Raw genomic sequence first — 25,177 nt, 5'->3', positions numbered from 1 at the left:
AAATAAGTGGCTTTATTACAATTAAAATGCATTCTCAGTTACTAAACAATGTTGACAGTTCTGGGTGTGTAATACTTGTAATATTGCACTTAAGCGCACTTGGGACAGATATGAGCATCACTTCCAACGTTTTGATGGGCCAGGTTCCTCAGTGTCACCAGAAATACCTTGAGTTACGGATTCAGGGTCTGTACATAGAGTTGATCCCAGATTGACCTCGTCTTTAAACAGCGAGTCAGCCTCAGAAAATTCTTTGGTTTCGTCAGCGGTTTCCTCGACATCCTTCATAACATCTTCTTCACTGTCATCACATAAAATTTTTGACACGTTCTCACAGTTAACCCCAATACATTTCTTGCAAATTGAAGAACATTTCAAACCCACTTTTCTGCACGAGCACGCTCCACCACAGTTCAGCTTGCATGAGCATGAAACAATGTGAAGAAGTGCTTCAGGTGCCGGATCTTGGCTCATTATAACGCGTATTGGACCGTGGTCACTGTGATTCCAGCCCCATTTCTCAGGAGGTTCCCAGTTTCCCATCCAACTTTGGACTTGTTGGTAAGTACGCAACGAATGATGTTGTGCAGCATCTTGTGTAGGTGGCAACCGTGCAAGATTCAGTTTGCTTTTTGTGGCAGACTTGGCGAATAGCTGGTACCGCAAATGGTCTAGGGTGTGGGAACTGCTGACACCTCCACTATACAATGCGATAGTAACCTGTTCTCCTGCAGTTATTATTTCTTCACGAGTAGCATGTGGTTTATTGAACGTGCAAAGCGCTGAGGTTAGGTGTCCATTTTTCGCAACAATATTGCAGCACTTAATTTTTCCTTGACCAAAAAAAGCAGATGTTGTATCACGTCCGCTAAAGGCGTGAGTGAACAGAATATATTCACTGTCAGACTTGTAAGATGCAGTGGAAAACCACTTGTCTTCTGCATTTCCTCTTCCTGGCTTTAAGAAAAATAAGTTTTCAATGCCTTGCCCCAAACCGGTCATGAGCACAAGCCGGTCAACATCTTCTCCTACAATGACAACACTTCCAAAATCTTTGGTTCTTGAAATGGCAGATGTTACAATTATAATGTCAGCATCTTCTTGTGCCTGGTGCACTTCAATGCTACACTCCAGAAATTCCATTTTAAGAAGAGTGATCAAACGCATCTTGTTTCGTTCGTTGTACAAGAACTTGTCCTGAGGGACTTGGTTCACCATCTCTGATTCAACCACAACGTCAACCGAAGAATGTTGTTTGGACCTACGAATCCTCTCAGCACTCTTTGTGCTACATTTGCCTCCCTCACATGGATACCCATAAAATACAAAAGCAAATTGAGATCCAAAATGACGTTGCAGGTAAGAAACATAGCTTTGGGCTATTGACTTGAAGCAAACATTTCGAGTCCAAGTCATTTTGTGGATAAGGTACCCTCCATCAATGACAAAAAATTTACTCGGTCCACCTGACTTCACACGTTCCACTGGAACGAAGGCATTGTAGAAAGAAGATTTTGTTCCTCTTCGCATTCCTTTTTCTGAGAATAGGGACATTGGGTAAGGAGCAAGTTCATATTTCAGAAAGGCTTTTAACTCTTCTTCACTTTGTTTCATTAAACAAATCCTTTGGAAAAGAGTTAAAGGATCAACAGGAGTAATTTTAGTGCTCCCAGCTTTTACAGAATTGAACGCAGAAAGGAGAGTCACAACTTTATCTTTTCTACGGAACTTTACATCGTGGAAATTGTCACCAACTATTCTTTGCTCGAAATTTGAAAAATTGCTATTTTTTGACGCGCTGTAGCGCCTTAGATACTGGGAGTAGAAAAAAATGGTAAGAATCAAATTTGTAGAGAATTTAGTGCTTTTTAAAAAAGAAAATAGACGTCAAAGCGATAGGAGCAAACAAAACTGAGATATTTTGAAAAAACTGAAAAAAGTCCGAAATTTTCGAAATTTTTTGACTGCAGAAAGTTTTCTCAAGAGAAATTTTGTTGGCAAAACTTGGTTTTCTAACCTTTCCAACAATATGAACGAGTTAAAAAAAATAAAATCTTCTACCCCACCTTTTGCAAGGTACAGGCTTTTTCTCTGACAGTTCCACTGGACTAATAATGCCTGTTTGTATTTTCTTGGCACAAATACTAAACTTTACTTAGCATTGTAATTTTAAAGAGGGAATAGTGTTATTTTCTTAACAAATACCATCCGAAATTTATATTGTTTAAGAAAAGTCATTCAGTTCAGTTAAAACATCTCACAAATATGCCTGCTGTGTAATGTTGTAACGTACTCACATTTTCATGAGGGTCAACCAGTGATCTAAAATTAAATTAATTCTGATAGCATTGTTCGATAAACATTGAAGAGAAAAGATTTGCATAATAATGTCCGAAAAATGTAGCAGCTGTGTATTCATCAGTTATGTATTCGTTTATGTACACATGTGTGTAAGGGGCATGCGTGTGAAGACAGTAAGGCTGAAGACTCATTTCCTTGGTTATTTTAGATTTTTCATAGTCCAGAAGCATACCGGGTATTTTCGTAAATCTGAGTGACCTGGCGATTAACTAGTGTCACAGTAAAGCACGTAATAAATATCACATGAACAAAATACACTAATGGCCATTAAAATTGCTACACCACGAAGATGACGTGCTACAGACGCGAAATTTGTCCGACAGGAAGAAGATGCTGTGATATGGAAATGATTAGCTTTTCTGAGCATTCACATAAGGTTGGCGCCGGTGGCGACACCTAAAACGTGCAGACATGGGGAAAGTTTCCAACAGATTTTTCGTACACAAACAGCAGTTGACCGGCGTTGCCAGGTGAAACGTTGTTGTGATTCCTCGTTTAAGGAGGAGAAATGCGTACCATCACGTTTCCGACTTTGATAAATGTCGGATTGTGCCCTATCACGATTGCGGTTTATCGTATCGAGACACTGATGCTCGCCTTGGTCGAGGTCCAATGACTGTTAGCAGAATATGGAATCGGTGAGTTCAGGAGGGTAATGCGGAACGCCGTGTTGGATCCCAACGTCCTCGTATCACTAGCAGTCGAGATGACAGGCATCTTATCCGCGTGGCTGTAACGGATCGTGCAGTCACGTCGCGATCCCTGAGTAAACAGATGGGGACGTTTGCAAGACAACAACCATCTGCACGAACAGTTCGGCGACGTTTGCAGCAGCACAGACTATCAGCTCCGAGACTATGGCTGCGGTTACCCTTGACGCTGCATCTCAGACAGGACGCCTGGGATGGTGTATTCAACGACGAACCCGGGTGCACGGATGGCGAAACGTCATTTCTTCGGATGAATCCAGGTTCTGCTTACAGCATCATGATGGTCGCGTCCGTGTTTGGCGACATCGCGGTGAATGCACACTGGAAGCGTGTATTAGTCATCACCCGGCGTGATGGTATGGGGTGCCATTGGTTACACGTCTCGGTCACCTCTCGTTTGCATTGACGGCACTTTGAACAGTGGACGTTACATTTCAGATGTGTTACGACCCGTGCGTGGCTCTACCCTTCATTCGATCCCTGCGAAACCCTACATTTCAGCAGGATAATGCACGACCGCATGTTGCAGGTCCTGTACGGGCCTTTCTGGATACAGAAAATGTTGGACTGCTGCCCTAGTCGGCACATTCTCCAGATCTCTCACCAATTGAAAACGTCTGGTCAACGGTGGCCCAGCAATTGGCTTGTCACAATACACCAGTCACTACTCTTGATCAACTGTGGTATCGTTTGAAGCTGCATGGGCAGCTGTAGCTGTACACGCCATCCAAGCTCTGTGTGACTCAATGCCCAGGCGTATCAATGCCGTTATTATGGCCAGAGATGGTTTTTCTAGGTACTGATTTCTCAGGATCTATGCACCCAAATTGCGTGAAAATGTAATCATATGTCAGTCCTAATATAATATATTTGTCCAACATATACCCGTTTATCATCTGCATTTCTTCTTGGTGTAGCAATTTTAATGGCCAGTAGTGTGCAGGTTCGAATCCTGCCTAGGGCATGGATGTGTGTGATGTCCTTAGGTTTGTTAGGTTTAAGTAGTTCTATGTTCTAGGGGACTGATGACCACAGATGTTAAGTCCCATAGTGTTCAGAGCCATTTGAACGAAGTAGTGTGTACATGAGTGTGTGGGGCATGTATGTGAAGACAGTAGGGCTGTAGACTAATTTCCTTGGTTATTTTAGATTTTACACAGCCCAGAAGCATACAGAGTATTTTTGTAAATGTGAGTGATCTGCTGATTAATTAGTTTCACAGTAAAGTACGTAATAAATACTGCACGAAAAAATGGTTCAACGCCTTTCTCATGAAGTAGTTAATGCAGACAGTCAATCAGTAATTGAAATTTTGGGATCAATTATAGTGATTTCTTTATTCATGAATGTGATGATCGCTTCCCGCGCCCGGGTTCCGGGATTCGATTCCCGCCGGGGTCAGGGATTTTCTCTGCCTCGTGATGACTGGGTGTTGTGTGACGTCCTTAGGTTACTTAGGTTTAAGTAGTTCTAAGTTCTAGGGGACTGATGACCATGGATGTTAAATCCCATAGTGCTCAGAGCCAATGTGATGATCACAATTTTACCTTCGCACCGCAAACGATTAAATCTAAAAGAAATTATGTAACACAAGAGAAATGATTTATAAGCTGCATTGTCTTGTTCAGTAACTATGGTGTGTTTTGAAGAAAAATAATTAACTTTCAGTCGGATTGCGAAATAACCATCACTACACGATAACTATAACTGTTTTTTTTTTTTGTGTAAAATAACAGCTTGCACGACATTATGTAGAGAGTTGCGTGCGGATGTTACAAACTAGAAATAGGGGTAGGAGGAAGGGACGAAGGGAAAGGAACATCGAATTTTTCAAGGCTGATGAGTAACCTTCGATTACGTCGATCACTATATCTCAGTCGGATGGTACTGTATAGTTCCATCGGTACTGTCCTTGCCGTCATGGTTTCTATATCGTGTTTCAGTAACTGGGAATGCCGCAAACTCACGATCCGAAGGTCTAAGGCCACTGCAGTGACTGTCGGACTCACCCATGAGCGCGATGACGTCCCCCTCGAGGAAGCTGAGCTGGTTGTCTCCGCTGGACAGGTAGGCGTACATGGCGCGCGCCAGCGGCGCGTCCCCGTTCTCCGAGGCGACGGCCAGCGACTTGGGCCGCGGCTCGGGCTCCGGCGAGGACGCCGTCACGTCGCGGCGGTCGTAGCGGGCGGACACTGTGCAAGCACAACAGCAAGCACCTCAGCAAGCGCAGCAAGTAGCCTCGCCCCGAAGAAAGCGGTACAGGGCGAGTCGTGCAACACGATACGTGCCTTACGTTTCAGGAACGGTTCAAGATATCGAAACAAGCTATTCCGAAAGCGGTAGTGCGCATAGGAGCACTTCATTTTATTTTATCACTCGTAGTCTTCACTCTGGTATCAACCGAAATGTTAAAACCTGTATGTCTCTTTAATGGGACGATCTACTTTCTTGTAACGCCACTAGAAAGCTTTGGAAAGACGAGCACGATTGCATAACATCTGTTCACACTTGCGTTGAAACTAAAGCAAAAGTATCTGGGAAACATGCTAAAATTGATAGACAAGGTGGACGGAATCGGTTATTGCGATATAAACGCGGGCAAATGCCACGTTCCACTGTATCAAACATTCGACAGTTTACTGTTTCTCACAAAAGCTGTCCGCTTAAACACGAACACACGTTTTAATGTAGTTTTCCTAAGACCTATATGATAGGGTATTACGATTATGCCGGTGCTAAGAGGACTTTTCATTCAGTTTCTCTTCAGCGTAGAGGGAACGGAGTGCACGGTGCAAAATGACTGCCACGGGTTGAGAAACTATGCGGAGAAACGTTGCATAGACTCCCGACAGCAGTTACCGAAAGTTGTATTGCACTCACAAAATTGACAGTTCTTCAAAGGTGGCTGCCTGCGTATCTACGAATGATAGTCTCATTGAAGCCAATACATTTGTTAAATCGCAATGCAAGAGTCTGAATTTGAAATACACTAGGCTATTAATTATCACACAGACCCACAGCCAAAAAAATTGAGTCAAATGATCACTTTTGACATAAAGTACAAACTATTAGAGTTAAGTGATCACGTAGACGCAAAGTTGCAACACTTGTTCGTGGTGAGAGCTGGATGTTCGATAGATGGCTTCCCGATGATTACGGTTTGGCTATTACCTAGACTTCGAGGCAACTGTTGAAGTCGGGATGTTACTTGAACTGGCTTCGAAATCGGAACTGTTGGCTTGGAGTCACACAGCTTTTTAAATACTGGCTGAGCGGAAGTACGAGGGCCGTTCAGAAAGTAACCTCCGATTGGTCACAGTGCGGGTTGTGGGGGGAGTAGCGACGCCATCTGTGCGTTCACGCACTCAACAGGTCAGTCGGCATCAAGCCGTGGTCGAGTGAACGTCGTACCTGCGCTAGTTTAGTTTTTGTGGCAGTTTGAAATGTGTGCTGCAATAGAAAACCCCGCCAAATGTGAAGTGCGTGCTGTCATAAGGTTTCTTACAGCCAAAGGATATTCTGCAGCAGCTATTCATTATGAGCTTTGTGCCGTGTACGGACCAAGAGTTATGAGTGAAGGAGTTGTCCGTGAATGGGTACGTTTATTTAAAAGTGGACGAGAAAACGTTCATGATGAAGAGAGGAGTGGTAGACCATCATTGGTGACTGACGAACTCGTTCAGACAGTTGATGCAAAAGTTCGTGAAAATCGACGTTTCTCAATGTCGGAGTTGTCTACTGGTTTTCCACAGATTTCGAAGACTCTCTTGTACGAGATAGTGACAGCAAGATTGGGTTACCGTAAGTTCTGTGCACGATGGGTGCCCAAAATTCTTACCGACCACCACAAAACTCAAAGAATGGCCTCTGCATTAGACTTTCTGTCACGTTATGAGGACGAAGGAGAACCATTGTTAAACAGAATCGTGACCGGTGACGAAACCTGGATTAAGTACGTGAACCCTGAGACAAAAGAACAATCAAAGATGTGGGCACATTCAAATTCGCCTACCAAACCAAGAAAAGCCTCGCAAGATTTTTCTGCCAGAAAACTGATGGCAACGGTGTTTTGGGATGCCAAAGGGGTGTTGTTGGTTGAATTCATGGAACGTGGTACGACCATTAATCAAGACGTGTACTGTGAAACAATAAAAAAGTTACGACGGGCTATACAGAACAAACGCCGTGGTATGCTGACTTCCGGTATCGTTTTTTTGCACGATAACGCCCGTCCTCACTCTGCTCGCAGAACAACGGCCCTTCTTGAGTCCTTCAAGTGGGACGTTATCAACCATCCACCTTACAGCCAAGACCTGGCGCCAAGTGATTATCACCTCTTCATGCATTTGAAGAAATGGCTCGGGTCACAGCGGTTTGATGACGACGAAGAACTCAAAGATGCGGTCACAGGCTGGCTCCAGGCACAAGCGGGTGATTTTTATGCAGAAGGAATTTCAAAGCTTGCGAAGAGATACGATAAGTGCCTCAATCGCTATGGAGACTATGTAGAAAAATAGTGCAAAGATGTAGTTGTAAGATGTATATATTAAAATATTTTTATTTAACTTGGTGTATTTTTTAAAATCAACCGGAGGTTACTTTCTGAACGGCCCTCGTATATACGTCCCATTCTGTTTTCGGACATTTGATTCGCATAGGGAAATAGTGAGGCAACTCTGGCGCCGCCTGTGTCGCCGTCGGCGTCACCGGTCAGAGTGCAGTCTTCCGCAAGCCACACTGTAAACCTGTTGTTACTCTCACGCTGACGTTTGCCGAGTAAGAAAGCCAGAAGACCTACCTGTATTGCCAGGGGGGGGGGGAGGGGGGAATACGCCACAGGATGCAGCAGTCGCCGCAGTGGTATCATCATTACTTGCGTCTTTTGCAAAACTCGTCTGCTGTTTGATAGACACTTAGGATGTGAGGTACAAAATAAATATGCCTGAAGAATGGAGCACAGAGATTGTATGATCTGTTCAGCTTGTGGAGAAAATATACAGAAACAAGAAACAAATTTGAATTAAATCAGAATACGAGAAACATGTGAGAAGCTAATCAAAATATCCACGGGTGTGCTGCCGGTCTATAGTGTCCAACGGGCACAATATTTCGGCGATCATATATGTCGCCATCATCAGGTGAACTGACGGACTGAGCTCCTGTGAACGTGCCGGCACGGAGATCCGTACGCTATGGCTGCTCAGAGGGAACTGGGTTCGGTCGCGGCGGCGTCGAGGATCGATGCCGTGAACACCAGAGGCACACTAGACTGATGTATCCGAGCAAGTCGGCGGTCGCTGAACATTGTTTGTCGGAAAATCACGCCATGGAGTATGACCGCACGAGGATTCTGGTACAGACGTCGAGATACTGGGACAGCGTTGTTAGAGATGCCATCGAAATTCGCACCAATGACGACCTCATAAACCGTGACTGTGGCTATAATCTTAGCAAGGCTTGGGAACCAGCGATTGGGTTAATCAAGAGTAAATCGAGCAAACGTATGGTTGTGACGACCACGGCGGACAGAGCCATCACACCGACGTCACCTCAGACGCCGTCGCAATCTGTTCCACCGCGCGACCGTGGCGCGGGGCGCGGACGGCGGAGGGAGCGCGCCGCGGGCGGAGGGTATTTAAATCGGCCGCCGCCGCGACCGAACCCAGTTCCCTCTGAGCAGCCATAGCGTATGGATCTCCGTGCCGGCACGTTCACAGGAGCTCAGTCCGTCAGTTCACCTGATGATGGCGACATGTATGATCGCCGAAATATTGTGCCCGTTGGACACTATAGACCGGCAGCACACCCGTGGATATTTTGATTATCAAATACGCCGGGAGAAACTCAAGAATCACATGTGAGAAGCTAACTGTTCAGATTCCCGATCACGGTACAACGTCATGTGAAAACTTACATCTCTCAAGATCATCAACCTGCGCCTAACTGCATGGCGGACAGCTCCCGTTTCGCCCGATATTCCGTCCAAAAAACTGATTCCCCTTGCCCAACTTCCAACCAACGACTGCCAATGTGACAGATGAGAAGAATAACAAAGTTTAAGGAACCTCGGGGAAAAGAGAGGAATCTTCCCACTTCTGTCATACAAGACCCACATTTTATTGTCCCAAGGTTGGCCCTGGGATAATTCCGAGTTATCGTTAATGGTCAACCTGTGTGTACCATGTACCATGTGGAATAATGCAATCTCATTGGATAAATTAAAATTTTTGGAGTGAAAGGGAACTGATGCTGCTACACTAGTCAGCTGGCACTGTTTATCTGGGACTTTGAGGTAAGCAATGAAAGTAAAAATGTTGTGCACAGATTATCCCAAGGAAATGGCAAGGCAGCACGTAGGCAGACACCAGCCCCGTTCACACAAAGCCAGTGGAGTGGAAAACAGGCTGGCTTCCGTGAAGGTTGATCAACGCCCAGGGAGATGTTCTCGAACTAACTGGATTGACAGGCTGCCCTCTGTCGACGAAGGATACCAATAACCATACCTGAACTGCAAAACTACAAGGAGGGGCTAACCCACCTCTCTAAGTACAAATTTCCATTGTCCACAAATATAACCGCAAAATAGTGTCCGAAAAAGAATTGATAGAGCACAGTGATATGTGACAGTAGCGTCACAGAATACCAGCGGTTCTCACATTTTTCCTCTGAAGGTGCGCTTTGAAAATCCTGGTGGTTATATGGAACACTTTGTTTATGCTGAAGGTTGACCTTTTTCTTTGTCATATGCACACTCTTGCAATCCAGATGCCATCGTCGTGTCTTAATATATATAATTCAACTTTTACGTCGACAAAAGCCTTACGTTATTGAGCCAGTACACTAAGCGTTTAATATTCACGCCTGAAGTACCATGGTGCTGCAGTCCTAAGTCATGGCTTGTGATTATTTGTCTTCGTAAAATGAATGTCTCTCAAGACAAGAGCCGTTTGGCTTTATTCACTGTACTTTATCAGCATGTGATGTACCAAGGCCCATTAAGCGTTCCGAAAAAGACAGTTTTAAAACTTTCGAAATCTAAGTGAAAGTTCCAATAAACCTTCATTTGCAAGTCAGTGACTGATTTTTTCAAACTCCCCAAGTTAACAGAATTAATAAAATTTTAAAAACCGAGGAACATTTTTATTCGCTGGTTACTTAAATTTTAAATCATAACTGATAACACAAAAATCTTGATAATTTTTTAAAAAGTAGGAAAAAATATTGAAAGAATACGATGTTTTTGATAGTTCTTTGGGGATCACTTATTCACTTCCATATACAGTTTGCGAAACCCTGCAGTAGACAGTGCTCACGAAGGTTTTATAAAATCCTCTTTTCTCATTTTAAAAATGTGGCAGTTGACAATAAACACACGAAGATTACTGAAGTTCTGCTGCAGACACTGTATTTGCTACATACGTTTAAAAGCAACCGGAAACAAGTGAATGCTGCTCAATGTCATCAGATTCCTGTCGAGTTTCTTCTCTACTTGGAGCACCACCACAAAGATTCTTATTATTGTTGACAAAATGCCGTTCCTCTTACAGAAACCGTAGCTTACCCCGCATCTATGTCGTGTGGTACCTACGTTGTACTTTAGTAGCTTTGGCTTATCCTCTCGCTGCATATAACGAGAGAGTCTGGTGCTTTTACAGCAACGGATTCGGCCCGCTTTGATTTTCCGTTTGACCAAATTTCTAGAGCACTTTTGCGAAACGTTTCGACGTCGACATTAACAAGCGTTATATCACTGTACTCGCTATTTCATCTTTCGACTGCTATTAAAAACTACATGATGCTATTAAAAATATGTTTTCTTCAATAGCTCTGTTGATACAAAAGTGAATAGTATTAACCGTACAACAAAATTACTGTCCCTATGCCTCCTATAATTTGCCTTAAGTCTCCTATCAATATCTGGAACCTTTCAGTTTGACCACGTATCTCGGATAGCCTTGCGAAAAGTTTCAATGAGAACACTAAGAAGCGTTAAATCACTGTACTTGGCTTTTCAAGATTTTTCAATGCGTTGTAGCAAATCTCGTTTCATGAAAGGGTAAAGAATATTAACCAAGCAACAAATTACGACAAGCGTCTAAGCATACCAACAACTGTCGTAAAATTCGTTTCTGTATCTTTTACGCTTCACCAAATAGAAGGTGCGCACGGTTGAGGTGATCCGCCGCCGGCAACTTGCCTTGGTCCAGGGACTGTGTGGAGGCGCTGAGGTCGAACTCCGACTTGGCCCTGGAGAGCGGCTTCAGCGGGCTGTGCTGGCTGGCGGCGTCGCCGATGGAGCGCATGTCCAGGCACGACGCGTCCATCGACTTGGTCTTGCGCAGCTGCGACGACATGGACACGCGGTCGTCCTCGGGCCGGTCGCGCTCCGCTTCTGAGGGCGCGTCCTCCGAGTAGAAATTCACCTGCGGACATCAAGGCTGAACTAACAATGGCTGACTTGGTAAAACAAAGACAGAATATCCAGGAACATTTAATTTCTGAAAAATCTGGCACACATTATTCCACGTTTGCCTTCCCATACCCACTGTTCAGAGTCGGGCACCATGCATTCGTTCGGTTAGTTAATGATCAAAAATAATACCACAATTTGCGTGTTTTTTAAAAAAAATGTTTTTCAAATGGAGGAAGGCGTCTTTTATCGATTGGTGCAGGTAGTATTGTCATTACTGCCATAATAAGATTTTATAAACATTGCACATCTACCTTCACATCCGCACTGAAGAGCCAAAAAAATCGGTACAACTGCCAAATATCATATAGGGCCCCCGTGTGCACGCAGAAGTGCCGCAACACGACGTGACATGGACTCGACTAATGTCTAAAGTATTGCTGGGGGTGGGGAATTGACACCATGAATCCCGCAGAGCTGTCCATAAATCCGTAAGAGTACGAGGGAGTGAAGGACTCTTCTGAATAGCACGTCGCAAGGCATCCGATATATGTTTAATAATGTTCACCTCTGGGGAGCTTGGTGACCAGCGGAAGTGTTTAAACCCAGAAGAGAGTTCCTGGAGCCACTCTATAGTGATTTTGGACCTGTGGGGTATCGCATTGTCCTGCTGGAATTTACCAACTTCGTCGGAATGCACAATGGACATTAAAGGATGCAGGTGATCAGACAGAATGCTTAAGTATGCGTCACCTGTCAGAGTCGTATCTCGACGTATCCCACATCACTTCCAATTGCACACACCCCACTTCATTACAGAGCCTCTACCAGCTTGTACAGTCCCCTGCTGACATGCAGGGTCCACGGGTTCATGAGATTATGTCCATACTCGTACTTGTCCATCCGCTCGATACAATTTGGAATGAAACTTGTCCCACGACGCAGCATGTTTCCGGCCATCAACAGTCCGATGTCGATGTTGAGGGGTCCAGGCGAGGCGTGAAGCTTTGTGTCGTGCAGTCATCAAGGGTGCACGAGTGGTCCTCCGGTTCCGAAAGCCCATATCGATGATGTTTCGTTGAATGGTTCGCGCGCTGACACTTGTTGATGGCCGTGCATTGAAATCTGCAGCAATTCGCGGAAGGGTTGCACAACTGTCACGTCGAATAATTCAGTTCAGTCGCCGTTGGTCCCGTTCTTACAGGATGTTTTCCGGGCGCAGCGATGTCGGAGATTTGATGCTTTACCGGATTCCTGATGTTGACGGTACACTCGTGAAATGGTCGTACGGGAAAATCCCTACTTCATCGCTACCTCGGAGACGCTGTGTCGCATCGGCTCGTGGGCCGCCTATAACAACGCTTTCAAACTCACTTAAATCTTGATATCCTGCCATTGTAATAGCACAAACCGATCTAACAACTGCCCCAAACACTTGTTTTCTTATATAGGCGTTGCCGACCGCAGCGCCGTATTCTGCCCATTTTGGTATCTCTGTATTTGAATACTCAAGGCTATACCTGTTTCTTTGGCGCTTCAGTGTAACCCTACAACGTTTCGTACACACATATTTTTTAATTGTAACCCCTCGTTAACTGCTCTTTCTTTCCGTTAGAACACTTTTCTTAACATATTGAAATATTTTGTTAAATTTTTATTTAAACTTCTTATTTACGGTTTCTACATATACATACAACGTAAGGATACAGTACATCATGTTTTAGAGTTGTTATCGTGTATTCTTTCCACTACGCATTAAGAAGTTTTATTGTCATTTTACATAAAATTTACTATACAGCCATTAATTCGAAAACTATAACACATCACTTACATATAACTAAAAGTTGTATGGTAGAAAGTAGTATACAAATCAAAGAACAAGAGTGTAGAATAATACAAAAAAAATCAAGAGACTATCTAACTACAACATTTGTAATTGTCAGTATCAATTCATAGCATTCAACCATTGATTTTGTTCCTAAAAACCGCAATTTTAATAAATCATACAAACCTCGCGTTCGATGGTCAAAGCCAGCTACAAAAATTACGTTGTGTACGAACTGTATTTCAGATGGATATTATTTATAACGGTCGCTGTTTACCCGGCAGTTCGTGCTTGCTTTGCAGAACATTGAAATCCGATATGACTATATAACTGGGCAGTTTTTTCCAGACAGCTCTTCACTGTAGATAACAGTATGATATGTGGAAGGTCTGAAAAGTCTTTAGGATACAACATAAACAGCAAGGATCCCAACATTCTTCCCTGCAGTACCCCTGCAGTTACTTCTACGTCTGTCGGTAAGACCCCATAGAGATAGAATGTTGCATAATCTCTTCCAAGAAATGTCCAATCCAGTCGCGTATTCCGCTTGGCACGACTATCGGTCTTCTACGGTCACACTACTGCTTTCTTACCTTCTTTCACTCATCTTGTTGTCTGATGCTATGTGATCAGTAGGTGATGGGGCGACATGGGGGACCTTGTTACAGTGTATGTATGGTCTGCAAGTGGCTACAAGCTGCAGTACTTCGGTATACCTGGACGTGGGCTCTCACCTGCCGCAGCCTGGCGGCCATGACTGCCTCGACGCCGTCGGGCAGCGCCTCCCTGGACTGGGCCACCTCCTGCCACGCGTCCAGCCGGCCCTCCAGCGCCAGCCGGCACTGGCTGTGGTGCAGCAGGTAGTGCTTCGCCAGCGAGCACTGGCGCTCCAGCACGAACCCGTAGCGACGGCGCTCCTGCGTCATCGCCTGCAACAGTCACATTACACGTCGTAGCATTCGAATCGTACGAGAATGACGAACCTTCACAACATACGAAGCACTCTCGCGAAATTATTCCTGAAAGCTGGACGAATTAAGAGGTTAATAGTATGATGAAAAATTTTCATCTGTACCATTAAAGTGACCCTCAATGGAATTTTCAAACCCTAGTCTACAAAACCCGTAAAGCTGCCTGAGAACATTCGGTGTTTAGTAAAATTGTAACGTTTCATTCCCTGGGAAATCATGTCTGTTTGACCAGTAGTTACGGTGTACGCTAGAATCAGTTTCCGATATCTGGAGTAAGGTGCCTCTTGCAAATCTGGAGATGAAGAGTTGGTCTTTCCTTAATACTAATCGTTTGTAGAGGAGGCCTATGGGGCTCAATCAAGGGCGAATGATTTTTCCAACATGGCGGATGTTTCCAAGCTACAGCTATAAAACTACCAAGTTGTTGTCGTTGTGCTCTTCAGTGCAGTGAATGGTTTGATGCAGCTCTCCAAGCTACTCTATCCTGTGCAAGCTGCTTCATCTCCGAGTAATTACTGCAACCTACATTCTTCTGAATCCGCTTAGTGTAATCATCTCTTGGTCCCCTCTACCATTTTTACCCTCCACGCTTATCTCCAGTACTAAATTGGTGATCCCTTGATGCCTCAGAATGTGTCCTATCAACCGATCCCTTCTTCTAGTGAAGTTGTGCAACAAATTGTTCTTCTCCCCAATTCTGTTCAAAAATGGTTCAAATGGCTCTGAGCACTATGGGACTTAACATCTGAGGCCATCAGTCCCCTAGAACTTAGAACTACTTAAACCTAACTAACCTAAGGACATCACACACATCCATTCCCGAGGCAGGATTCGATCCTGCGACCGTAGCGGTAGCGCGGTTCCAGACTGAAGCTCCTAGAACCGCTCGGCCACTGCGGCCGGCCCCAATTATGTTCACTGTCTCCTCATTAGTTACGTGATCTACCCATCTAATTTTCAGCACTATTCTCTTCCTGTCCAAACTATTTATCGTCCATGTTCCACTGCCGTGTATGGCCACACTCCATACAAATACTTTTAGAAACGACTTCCTGACACTTAAATCTATACTCGATGTTAACAAATTTCTCTTCTTCAGAAACGCTGTCCTTGCCATAGCCAGTCTACATTTTATATCCTCTCCACTTCGACGATCATCGGTTATTTTGCTTGCCTAATAGCAAAACTCTTCTACTACTAAGTGTCTCATTTCCTAATTCAGTTCCCTCAGCATCACCTGATTTTATTCGACTACATTCCATTATACTCCTTGATATTGATGTTCATCTTATATCCTCCTTTTAAGACACTGTCGATTCCGTTCAACTGCTCTTCCAAGTCGTTTGCTGTCTCTGACAGAATTACAATGTCATCGTCAAACGCCAAAGTTCTTATTTCTTCTCCATGGATTTTAATTCCTAATCCAATTTTTCCTCTCGCTACTGTAAATTATCACACGTAAGTGTAGACTACGGCAGCTTCCCTAGTAGCCTGCATCAGTTAAGGTCGTACGCACAGTACCTGTTAATCAAGTGAGTTGCATACCTGTGTGGCGTTTTCTCATAACGATCTATTTCTTCACGTATGTGATCAACAACTTCCTAGATTCCCCTTCAAACCGGAAGCGGTGAATTGTCTAGATGAGTGAGGGTACGTAAAAGGCTGGGTAACCTACAGAAAATTTTTGTTCTCCATAGTTATCCTTCTGTCTCTAAAACAGTATTTACAGAAAAACTGAAATTGTCAATGTTTATTCGAAAATTGTTAAACAGAGGAATGTAGTTGTAAAAATAGAGAAAAGAATACACTTTTATCACACAGCCCTAGAAAACGCAGGCGAAATAAAAAAAATGGCAAGACAAAAATATATCAAACATCACCTCACTACTTCGTCGAACTTATATAAAACATTTTTCTGCTATTCATAAAGTATATACCTTTAAGTACCAATACTACCAATAATCTTGATAAAGCCACAATTTGCTACAACATTACGTAGTGTACCAAAACTACCGAACAATCATTTTGGTAGAGTGCAACTCAAAAAGACGCTTTTGAAAGCTCCTCGTTGGAAGAAGCATTTTGCACCAGAGTACTATTCCCACGGGCACCAGGTTTCTTGAGTCCGATTTTCTGAAAGCCGTGAGTATCAAAACAGTTTTTGGAGAGCGGCTTGGAGCAAGCAAAAAGGGACTCCCGGAATCTGAGATACTGTTTAGAAAGTGTTATTAATTCCTAGCTTAGAAATTTGTTGACCCCTTAATGAGACATGAGGCATTTCTTCTATCATGGAAAACTGGCAGAATTGGCAAGTTTGTTTCCCTTGAGCAGATGTGTAGTGCTCTGTGGGTTTCATGGTTTTGCTTGCTGCGTGAGCTGTTGACGAAACAAAACTTGAGAAGTAGCGGTGGCAAATCGTTCACTTCTGCACGCTCATCGCACTCCGGTTACTGAGTTAGTGAATTAAAATACAAATGAGAAATACTCACGATCAGTCATAGGTAGATGTATGTAGAGTTTTATTAGATACGTTTGGTGAAAACAGTCTCGTTCCGAGTTGTTGATCACGAGATATCTAAATTTTAATTAAGTACTGAAATTAGAATTCATGGGACTGCGTGATGGCAGTAAAGTACCATTGCCGTATCGGAGAGGCGACAGCACACGCAAACCGCCTCTGCTTCCAAGTGTAGAAACCTCTTGTCAACCAGCGGATGGACGAATCCAAGGAATGAACGGCTGACGAATAATAGTCTGTTCTAAAAACAGTATTTTGTAACAGTAAGAATGAAACAAGATTTATTTCAGAAGGTGTTCCTGAAGACTTTCCATTGGAGGAACCAATATATTGCACTACAATTTTGAGAGAAAAATAATTCATGACGTGTCTTCTCTGACGTAAAAACAAATTCGAAAGTTATAAACAGGACTGACAGACAGCTGTGTATACAGAATAGGTTAGATCTTCACTGAGGTCGGAATTATGGCAGATGGCGGTTCATCTAAGCTATACCATAGCCTATGTAATTGTTCATTTCCGGTCGTTTTGTTTTCCCTACTCATCTACATCTACATCATACTCCGCAAGCCAACTAAATGATATGAATCAGGGTACTTCTGGTATCATTAACTTACCTCCCTTTCCAGTTCCAAGCTCGAATGGCGCGTAGGAAAAATGATTGTCGCTAAGCCTCTACATTAGCTCTAGTTTCTCGAATTTTCTTGTCATGAACTTTGTCACGGAATCTGTGACGGAATTTTTCAAGAAATTTTCTTATCGTGGTCTGCCTCCAAACTTAGTGTATACACTCCTGGAAATTGAAATAAGAACACCGTGAATTCATTGTCCCAGGAAGGGGATACTTTATTGACACATTTCTGGGGTCAGATACATCACATGATCACACTGACAGGACCACAGGCACATAGACACAGGCAACAGAGCATGCACAATGTCGGCACTAGTACAGTGTATATCCACCTTTCGCAGCAATGCAGGCTGCTATTCTCCCATGGAGACGATCGTAGAGATGCTGGATGTAGTCCTGTGGAACGGCTTGCCATGCCATTTCCACCTGGCGCCTCAGTTGGACCAGCGTTCGTGCTGGACGTGCAGACCGCGTGAGACGACGCTTCATCCAGTCCCAATCATGCTCAATGGGGGACAGATCCGGAGATCTTGCTGGCCAGGGTAGTTGACTTACACCTTCTAGAGCACGTTGGGTGGCACGGGATACATGCGGACGTGCATTGTCCTGTTGGAACAGCAAGTTCCCTTGCCGGTCTAGGAATGGTAGAACGATGGGTTCGATGACGGTTTGGATGTACCGTGCACTATTCAGTGTCCCCTCGACGATCACCAGTGGTGTACGGCCAGTGTAGGAGATCGCTCCCCACACCATGATGCCGGGTGTTGGCCCTGTGTGCCTCGGTCGTATGCAGTCCTGATTGTGGCGCTCACCTGCACGGCGCCAAACACGCATACGACCATCATTGGCACCAAGGCAGAAGCGACTCTCATCGCTGAAGACGACACGTCTCCATTCGTCCCTCCATTCACGCCTGTCGCGACACCACTGGAGGCGGGCTGCACGATGTTGGGGCGTGAGCGGAAGACGGCCTAACGGTGTGCGGGACCGTAGCCCAGCTTCATGGAGACGGTTGCGAATGGTCCTCGCCGATACCCCAGGAGCAACAGTGTCCCTAATTTGCTGGGAAGTGGCGGTGCGGTCCCCTACGGCACTGCGTAGGATCCTACGGTCTTGGCGTGCATCCGTGCGTCGCTGCGGTCCGGTCCCAGGTCGACGGGCACGTGCACCTTCCGCCGACCACTGGCGACAACATCGACGTACTGTGGAAACCTCACGCCCCACGTGTTGAGCAATTCGGCGGTACGTCCACCCGGCCTCCCGCATGCCCACTATACGCCCTCGCTCAAAGTCCGTCAACTGCACATACGGTTCACGTCCACGCTGTCGCGGCATGCTACCAGTGTTAAAGACTGCGATGGAGCTCCGTATGCCACGGCAAACTGGCTGACACTGACGGCGGCGGTGCACAAATGCTGCGCAGCTAGCGCCATTCGACGGCCAACACCGCGGTTCCTGGTGTGTCCGCTGTGCCGTGCGTGTGATCATTGCTTGTATAGCCCTCTCGCAGTGTCCGGAGCAAGTATGGTGGGTCTGACACACCGGTGTCAATGTGTTCTTTTTTCCATTTCCAGGAGTGTAGAATTAATAGGTACAAAAAGAAAGAAGAAAAGAGAGGGAGAGAGATACAAAGAACAGCAGCGCGTCATTGGTTCGTCACGTATATTTTCATCCACCTGCAAGGACAGATGCTGCAAAGACGTTGCAAGGAAAGCGTTGTGCTATTACTATGAAGATTCTCCTGAAATGACGTGAAAATCAGAAATGTTAGAGGTAGTGATGGGCTAAACTGCGATTTTCCGATAACAGTGATTTCTGTGAATGCTACTTTTCAGTATCTGTTATTCTTAACTGCGATTTGTCGCAGTTAAGAGTCGCAGTTAAGGAACATAGGTCGTGTATCCCTCCGCCACTGCTATTTCTGCGATTTCTGCTACTTCCGCGATTTCTGCTACTTCTGCGATTTCTGCTACTTCTGTGACTTCTGCGATTTCTGCTACTTCTGCGATTTCTGTGACTTCTGCTACTTCTGCGACTTACTACTGTATGAAAAAGTTGCATCTGTCAACACGGAAAACTGCATCGCAACAAACCTGTCATTGGCAAGTATGTTTTACGTTTTTTCTTCCGTTGGCTTTAATTTTGTATTAAAGAAACAACTGTGAAAATATTAATAGTGTAATTAATATGTAAGTAGCCGTACAGTACCGTAATAGTTCGTCTTTAGAAAATGAATTCTAACATATTGTTATGTTCACAGGTACCTGAACTACATTTCAGTCACTCAGTAAAGTGATAACTCAAAATATCATTGTCAACAGATCTGAAGAAATTGCCACTGCGTCTTTAGACCGTTTTCGTCAGACGAGAGGTTAGTTTCTAAGCGTTTCGATGGACTTAATTACTTCAGTGAGATCGTTCTTGCAAATGTGATATTCATTATAGCAAATATTAGCAATCTACTCTGTCAATTATATTTGTAGTAATTAATGACAGCAAAAATTGTTTAATAATCCTTGTGTTTTTGCAGACACAGTTCTGACTCTGATTACTGGTTGCTGTACGTATCTATCCACATCAAGGCTGTTGGGAGAGACTCGTGAAGATTCAAGACAGCTCTTAGAGGATTTGCAGTTTAAAAGTGAAACAATTGTGAAATAAGTGTGTGAATGATTAAGCTGTGTTTTATTGAAGTTGTTGTGCGATTTTAAAGGAATAATAAATGTCAAATACAGTGAGTGAATAATAAAAATCTCATTTTCCACATGTTAAGCCGTCCTATACCCATAATTTTCCGCCACTTACTTATTGGTAAACACTTGTTGGAGAGCGACATGCCGCCCCCCCCCCCCCCGCCCCCTTTCTCCCCAATCTTGGTGTGACACTGACCTGTAACATATCCCGCAGTCTACAATATGCATTTTGAGGCTGTTGATATGAAAGTGAGAAGTACAGATATTCCAGTTAAATCAGGAATAGCTTAAGTGCATTACTTGAAAGTAACACAGGAAAAGCTTACTTATGTAGGTGGTAGTAGTGTCGGCAAAAAGTTCTTGTGTGTGAAGTTGCCATGTAGAACACCAGGTGTAAAACTTTTCTCCCGAGTCTTGAACTGTGTCGGAACAAAAGTGAGGCATTCATATGACTGTTTTCATTTCTCTACACTTATACAGATGTCTGAGTTCTGCTGTGTTAACATTGCAAAGTCCTGTAGGCATGTGGAGTATTAACCAAAACTGTCATATTGGAAGCAGAATCAAACACATTTGTTACGTTACTTGATATTTTCAGGAGAAAATGGCAATGTTGCTTCTTATTAATATAATACATTCAGAGTCACAGCAGTATTTGACCAACCATAACTGATGCTGAATGTGCATTTCGTCATATAATATGAAAGGCTTATTTCAATAGTGGTACAAGTCCATTACCTCCACTTTTCTGTCTATAATGCTTCTAAAATTAGTGCTCCAAACAAACATAAATAAAGGTTCATCTCTAGCAAGAAGCCATATGCTTGAATATTTCTGGTATCTCAACTGCAGATTTTTCAGCGCTCATTTAACTTTACGACTCTATATCTCAAAATTAACAAAAAAGGACTTGTACCACTATTGAAATAAGCCCTTCATATGCACACACAGCACATCGATCTCGTGAGGCACAAGGCTCTCATAACGAAGTACGTACGTCGGTCAACAGATGACCCTAGGAAAAGTATGTTAACTGCGCTTTTTAGTTGCTACTTGCGACTCTTAGTTGCGATTTGTCACAGAAATCGCAGTTTGACTCGGTAACGAATAGCGTAGTATGAACTTTGCTCAACAGATGGCAGTGCTAACTGCGCTTTTTAGTTGCTACTTGCGACTCTTAGTTGCGACTTGTCACGGAAATCGCAGTTAGACTCCATAGCGTACCGCAGAGATGGGCGTAGTACGAACTTTGACCCACAGATGGCACTGTTAACCGCGCTTTATAGTTGCTACTTGCGACTCTTAATTGCGACTTGTCACGGAAATCGCAGTTAGACTCCATAGCGTACCGCAGAGATGGACGTAGTACGACCTTTGGCCTACAGATGGCACTGTTAACCGCGCTTTTTAGTTGCTACTTGCGACTCTTAGTTGCGACTTGTCACGGAAATCGCAGTTAGACTCCATAGCGTACCGCAGAGATGGACGTAGTACGAACTTCGGCCAACAGATGCCACTGTTAACCGTGCTTTTTAGTTGCTACTTGCGACTGTTAGTTGCGACTTGTCACTGAAATCGCAGAAAGCAGTGGTAAATTCGACCAATAGATGGCTCACGTCTTTGAATGTGAAATACTACTTGCGACTGCTAACTGTGACTGAAATCGCAGTTAGATTCTGTAAAGTTGCTACTGTGATATCTGTGACTTCTCAGTCACTGCGATTTCTAACAGATACGCGATTTCCTGCCCACCACTAGTTAGAGGCCACATAGTGACTTGCCGACACTTGTCGTGTGGAACAGAAAAGACGCAAATGCTTCTGGTAACCAAAGTATGTCATACACTCTATGGCGAAAATGCAGACTATTTCGCGGGGCGTTAACAAATATCTTATTATATCTTCCTCCCTTTTGGGGTTTTATTTCTGTGTCTTTCCCTGTGTGTTGCTGCTTCGCTATGTGTTCCTCTTAAAAGTGATACACGAAAAGTGCACAGATGGTGTAAAAGCTGGGTCGGAGAACGTTTCGCGGTACTCACGGTCTTGAGGCTGGCCTCGCAGAAGGCGTCCAGCTTGGCGCGCTCTTCCTCCAGCGCCTGGAGGCTCTTCACCTCGCGGTCCAGCGCCACAGCCGGGGGTTTGGCGCGGGTCTTCTTCCTCTGCTTCTTGATGGCCGCGGCCGCCTTGCTGTACGTCTCAGAGCGTTGTTTGTGTTGCTGCAGGAAGCGCTTCTGCTCACTCTGTAATGAAAAAAGGGTGCATGCTAAGTGAAAACTCGTCTAAATTTGCGGCTTGTAGTGATAAAATAAAAGACATTCATACTAAAACGAGGCATACGCGTGCCGGGTGTATCGAAGACAGTAACAAGCGCGCAAGTTTAGCAGTAATTCTTAAGAAAATGTTATTAAGTTAGCCCTTGTTCGAATGGTTCAGGTTCGAATATCTAGACTGATGACACAAAAATTTACAAGGAACGGTTTGAAAAATCAAGCAAAATTCTGAGAAAAGTAATGTGAAAGACAAAACTTTCTGGAAAGGTATCGATAGTTAGGCGTCCAGTAGATTACCTATACTGGAACTTAGCTCATCGCCTACTCTCTTGAAGAGAAAATGGCTCAAATGGCTCTGAGTACCATCGGACGTAACATCTGAGGTCATCAGTCCCCTAGACTTAGAACTACTTAAACCTAACTAGCCTAAGGACATCACACACATCCATGCCCGAGGCAGGAATCGAGCCTGCGACCGTAGCAGCAGCGCGGTTCCGGACTGAAGCGCCTAGAACAGCTCGGCCACACCGACAGACTCTTGAAGAGAGCTCAACGAAGAAATTCGAGTGCATCTTTCGTACATGCAGAGATTTTAGTATTCTCTTGGATAAGAATGTTAGCTTGAAATAATAAACCAAAGACCTGCTCCAAGAAATTGATCCACAAGTCTCCGATGAGATACAATTCGAGAGCTCTATCAAAAGCGGTGAGGCACAGTCAAAGAAACCTTAAAACGCCTAGTGTATTTCACTTCAGAATTGAATGGCTATTGAGAGTGATACTTGAGTACTATAAGGATTGTCGAAATAGCCTGACAAAGTTGTAAGGGTATTTCAGCGCAGGTTGTACTGGGAAATAATTGCCATTTCCAATGTAACCAACCCTGAAGTAGCCACTCTGTCCGTTCCACTTTCAAATGCAAGCACTTGACACCCTAAAATGAGGTAACGCTTAGACGTCTGTGAGTCCGTGAATTGCCACTTGTTCAGATGTGATAAATTTTAGCTAAGTGAGCAGAAGAAATGATAGTTCGTTTTGGGGAAAAATAAACGCGAAACAAGCCGGGTGGCTGCTTGCATCTGCGCGCGCGATGACCTGACTGGCTCACTTCAATGCTAATTGAATCGGAAACGGCGCAACGTATCCAAGTTTCTTCTTATCAGGTATTTCTCAGCAAAACGTATCCTTCAACATTCTTTACAGACTGTTTTGACCACCCTGTAAAAATGGTGCACAGTCGACATTTTAATCTCCAGTACGAACTATTTCATTCACTTGAACTATATTTTTCCCATTACCTTCGTACCAACACTTTGACCGGAAGGAAAGATCGCGTCCTCTACACTCCCTAGGAGCCTTTCGTCTAGGGCAGGGCTTAACAACTGGCCGGTTTTGAGCGCGAGTACTCGCGTCTGCTCAGGCACGTGCTCGCGAGCAGCTGCATGGTCGCGGAGTAGGGAGGGTGGGGTGGGAGGGGAACTGCGCGCGCACGTTTGAATAGGGCCGCAGCGTGCCTATTGAGTTCGCGCCGACTGTGTAACGTTTAAAGTACTACGATCAGCTCTTGACAGTCACTTCGCTGGTTAAGAATCATGTGAAGTCGCCGTTGTGTAACCCCAACTATGCTTTCGCAGTTCAACCTCCATTGGGAGGAATTGTATCTGTTTACTGAAAAAGATGGTGTTGCAAAATGTTTAGTATGTCACAAAACGCTGAATTCTTTTACGAAATTTAATTTGCAGCGACATTATATGTCGTACCACGCGAAAGACTACGGACGTAGAACATGTGATTGACCAGATCGTGGACAGGAAGTTATTAAACTTAAAAGGAAGCTATCCGAAGAAGATCTGGACGACGAAGAAAAATCAAGTGAGGCAGCTCTCAGAGTTGGTTACAAAATTGCTTTGCTTTCAGCAAAATCCCTGCGCCCCTTAACTGATAGCGATTTAATAAAAGAATGTTTGGTAGTTGCAGTGGAACACTTGTGTCCATCTCAAGTTGAACAGTTTCGGATTGTGCCATTATCTAACATGACCATTATGCGTCGCATACAGGACATGGCAGACGACGTCCAGAGCCAGCTTTCAAATATCTGTAAAGATTTTATGGCGTATTCTCTCGCTCTGGACGAAAGTGTTGATATCACTGGAACAGCGCAGCTTGTCATATTTATTAGAGGTGTTAATAGAGATCTTCAGGTGAGGGAGGAGCTCCTCGATGTAGTAGCCATGAAGAACACTACAACCGGAGGTGATATTTTAAGTAGTGTTGAAGAAAGTGTTGAAAATATAGGATTGTCGTGGAATTCTTTAGTTTCAGTGTCTACAGATGGTAGAGGCATACACTACGCTAATAAAATTATGTGGCACGTGTACATTCTCCTTTATTTGTTTCATTTGTCGCAGTAATAATTCGTGAGAGATATCCCTGCAGGTGGCCGCGGATTTACATCGACTGGCGGCAGCTGCTGTGTACCCCACGTGACTCTCCCCACTCTCCGCTCTGGTCCGGTAGTGGGGATAGCGTGCTCGCGCTGCTCCGTGCTCGCGCCTTGCTGCTCACAGCTTGCTTCGCAAGCACGTATGCTGTGAAGGCCTGGTCTAGGGACTACTGTTGCAACTATCGCTTAGCTTAAGTTACATAATGTGGCATTGTTGAGTAGAAAGGCTCACATTTAGCTTTACGTACTCAAACGGAAACAAAGATTTCATTCGTTTGCATAAGCGTCTACTGACGGAAAAGTATGAGTTTGTGAGTGCATCTCTTCAGTTTCCACGACTATGAAT

At 44.3% G+C, this 25,177-nt stretch overlaps 1 protein-coding gene across 1 annotated transcript in view; it reads right to left on the bottom strand.

Moving 5' to 3' along the window:
* Positions 1–25,177, bottom strand: part of LOC126234227 (brain-specific angiogenesis inhibitor 1-associated protein 2-like) — a 597,394-nt gene that overhangs the window by 57,543 nt on the left and 514,674 nt on the right. The window contains exons 6-9 of the mRNA XM_049942916.1: positions 22,158–22,358; positions 14,041–14,235; positions 11,269–11,494; positions 5,081–5,263 (exon numbers count right to left, since the gene is read on the bottom strand). Coding sequence (XP_049798873.1) covers positions 5,081–5,263; positions 11,269–11,494; positions 14,041–14,235; positions 22,158–22,358 — 805 coding nt within the window. The remainder of the gene's footprint in view (positions 1–5,080; positions 5,264–11,268; positions 11,495–14,040; positions 14,236–22,157; positions 22,359–25,177) is intronic.

Source organism: Schistocerca nitens, chromosome 2 (assembly GCF_023898315.1).
Source record: "Schistocerca nitens isolate TAMUIC-IGC-003100 chromosome 2, iqSchNite1.1, whole genome shotgun sequence".
Taxonomy (NCBI): domain Eukaryota; kingdom Metazoa; phylum Arthropoda; class Insecta; order Orthoptera; family Acrididae; genus Schistocerca; species Schistocerca nitens.
This window is presented reverse-complemented; position numbering and strand designations above follow the sequence as displayed.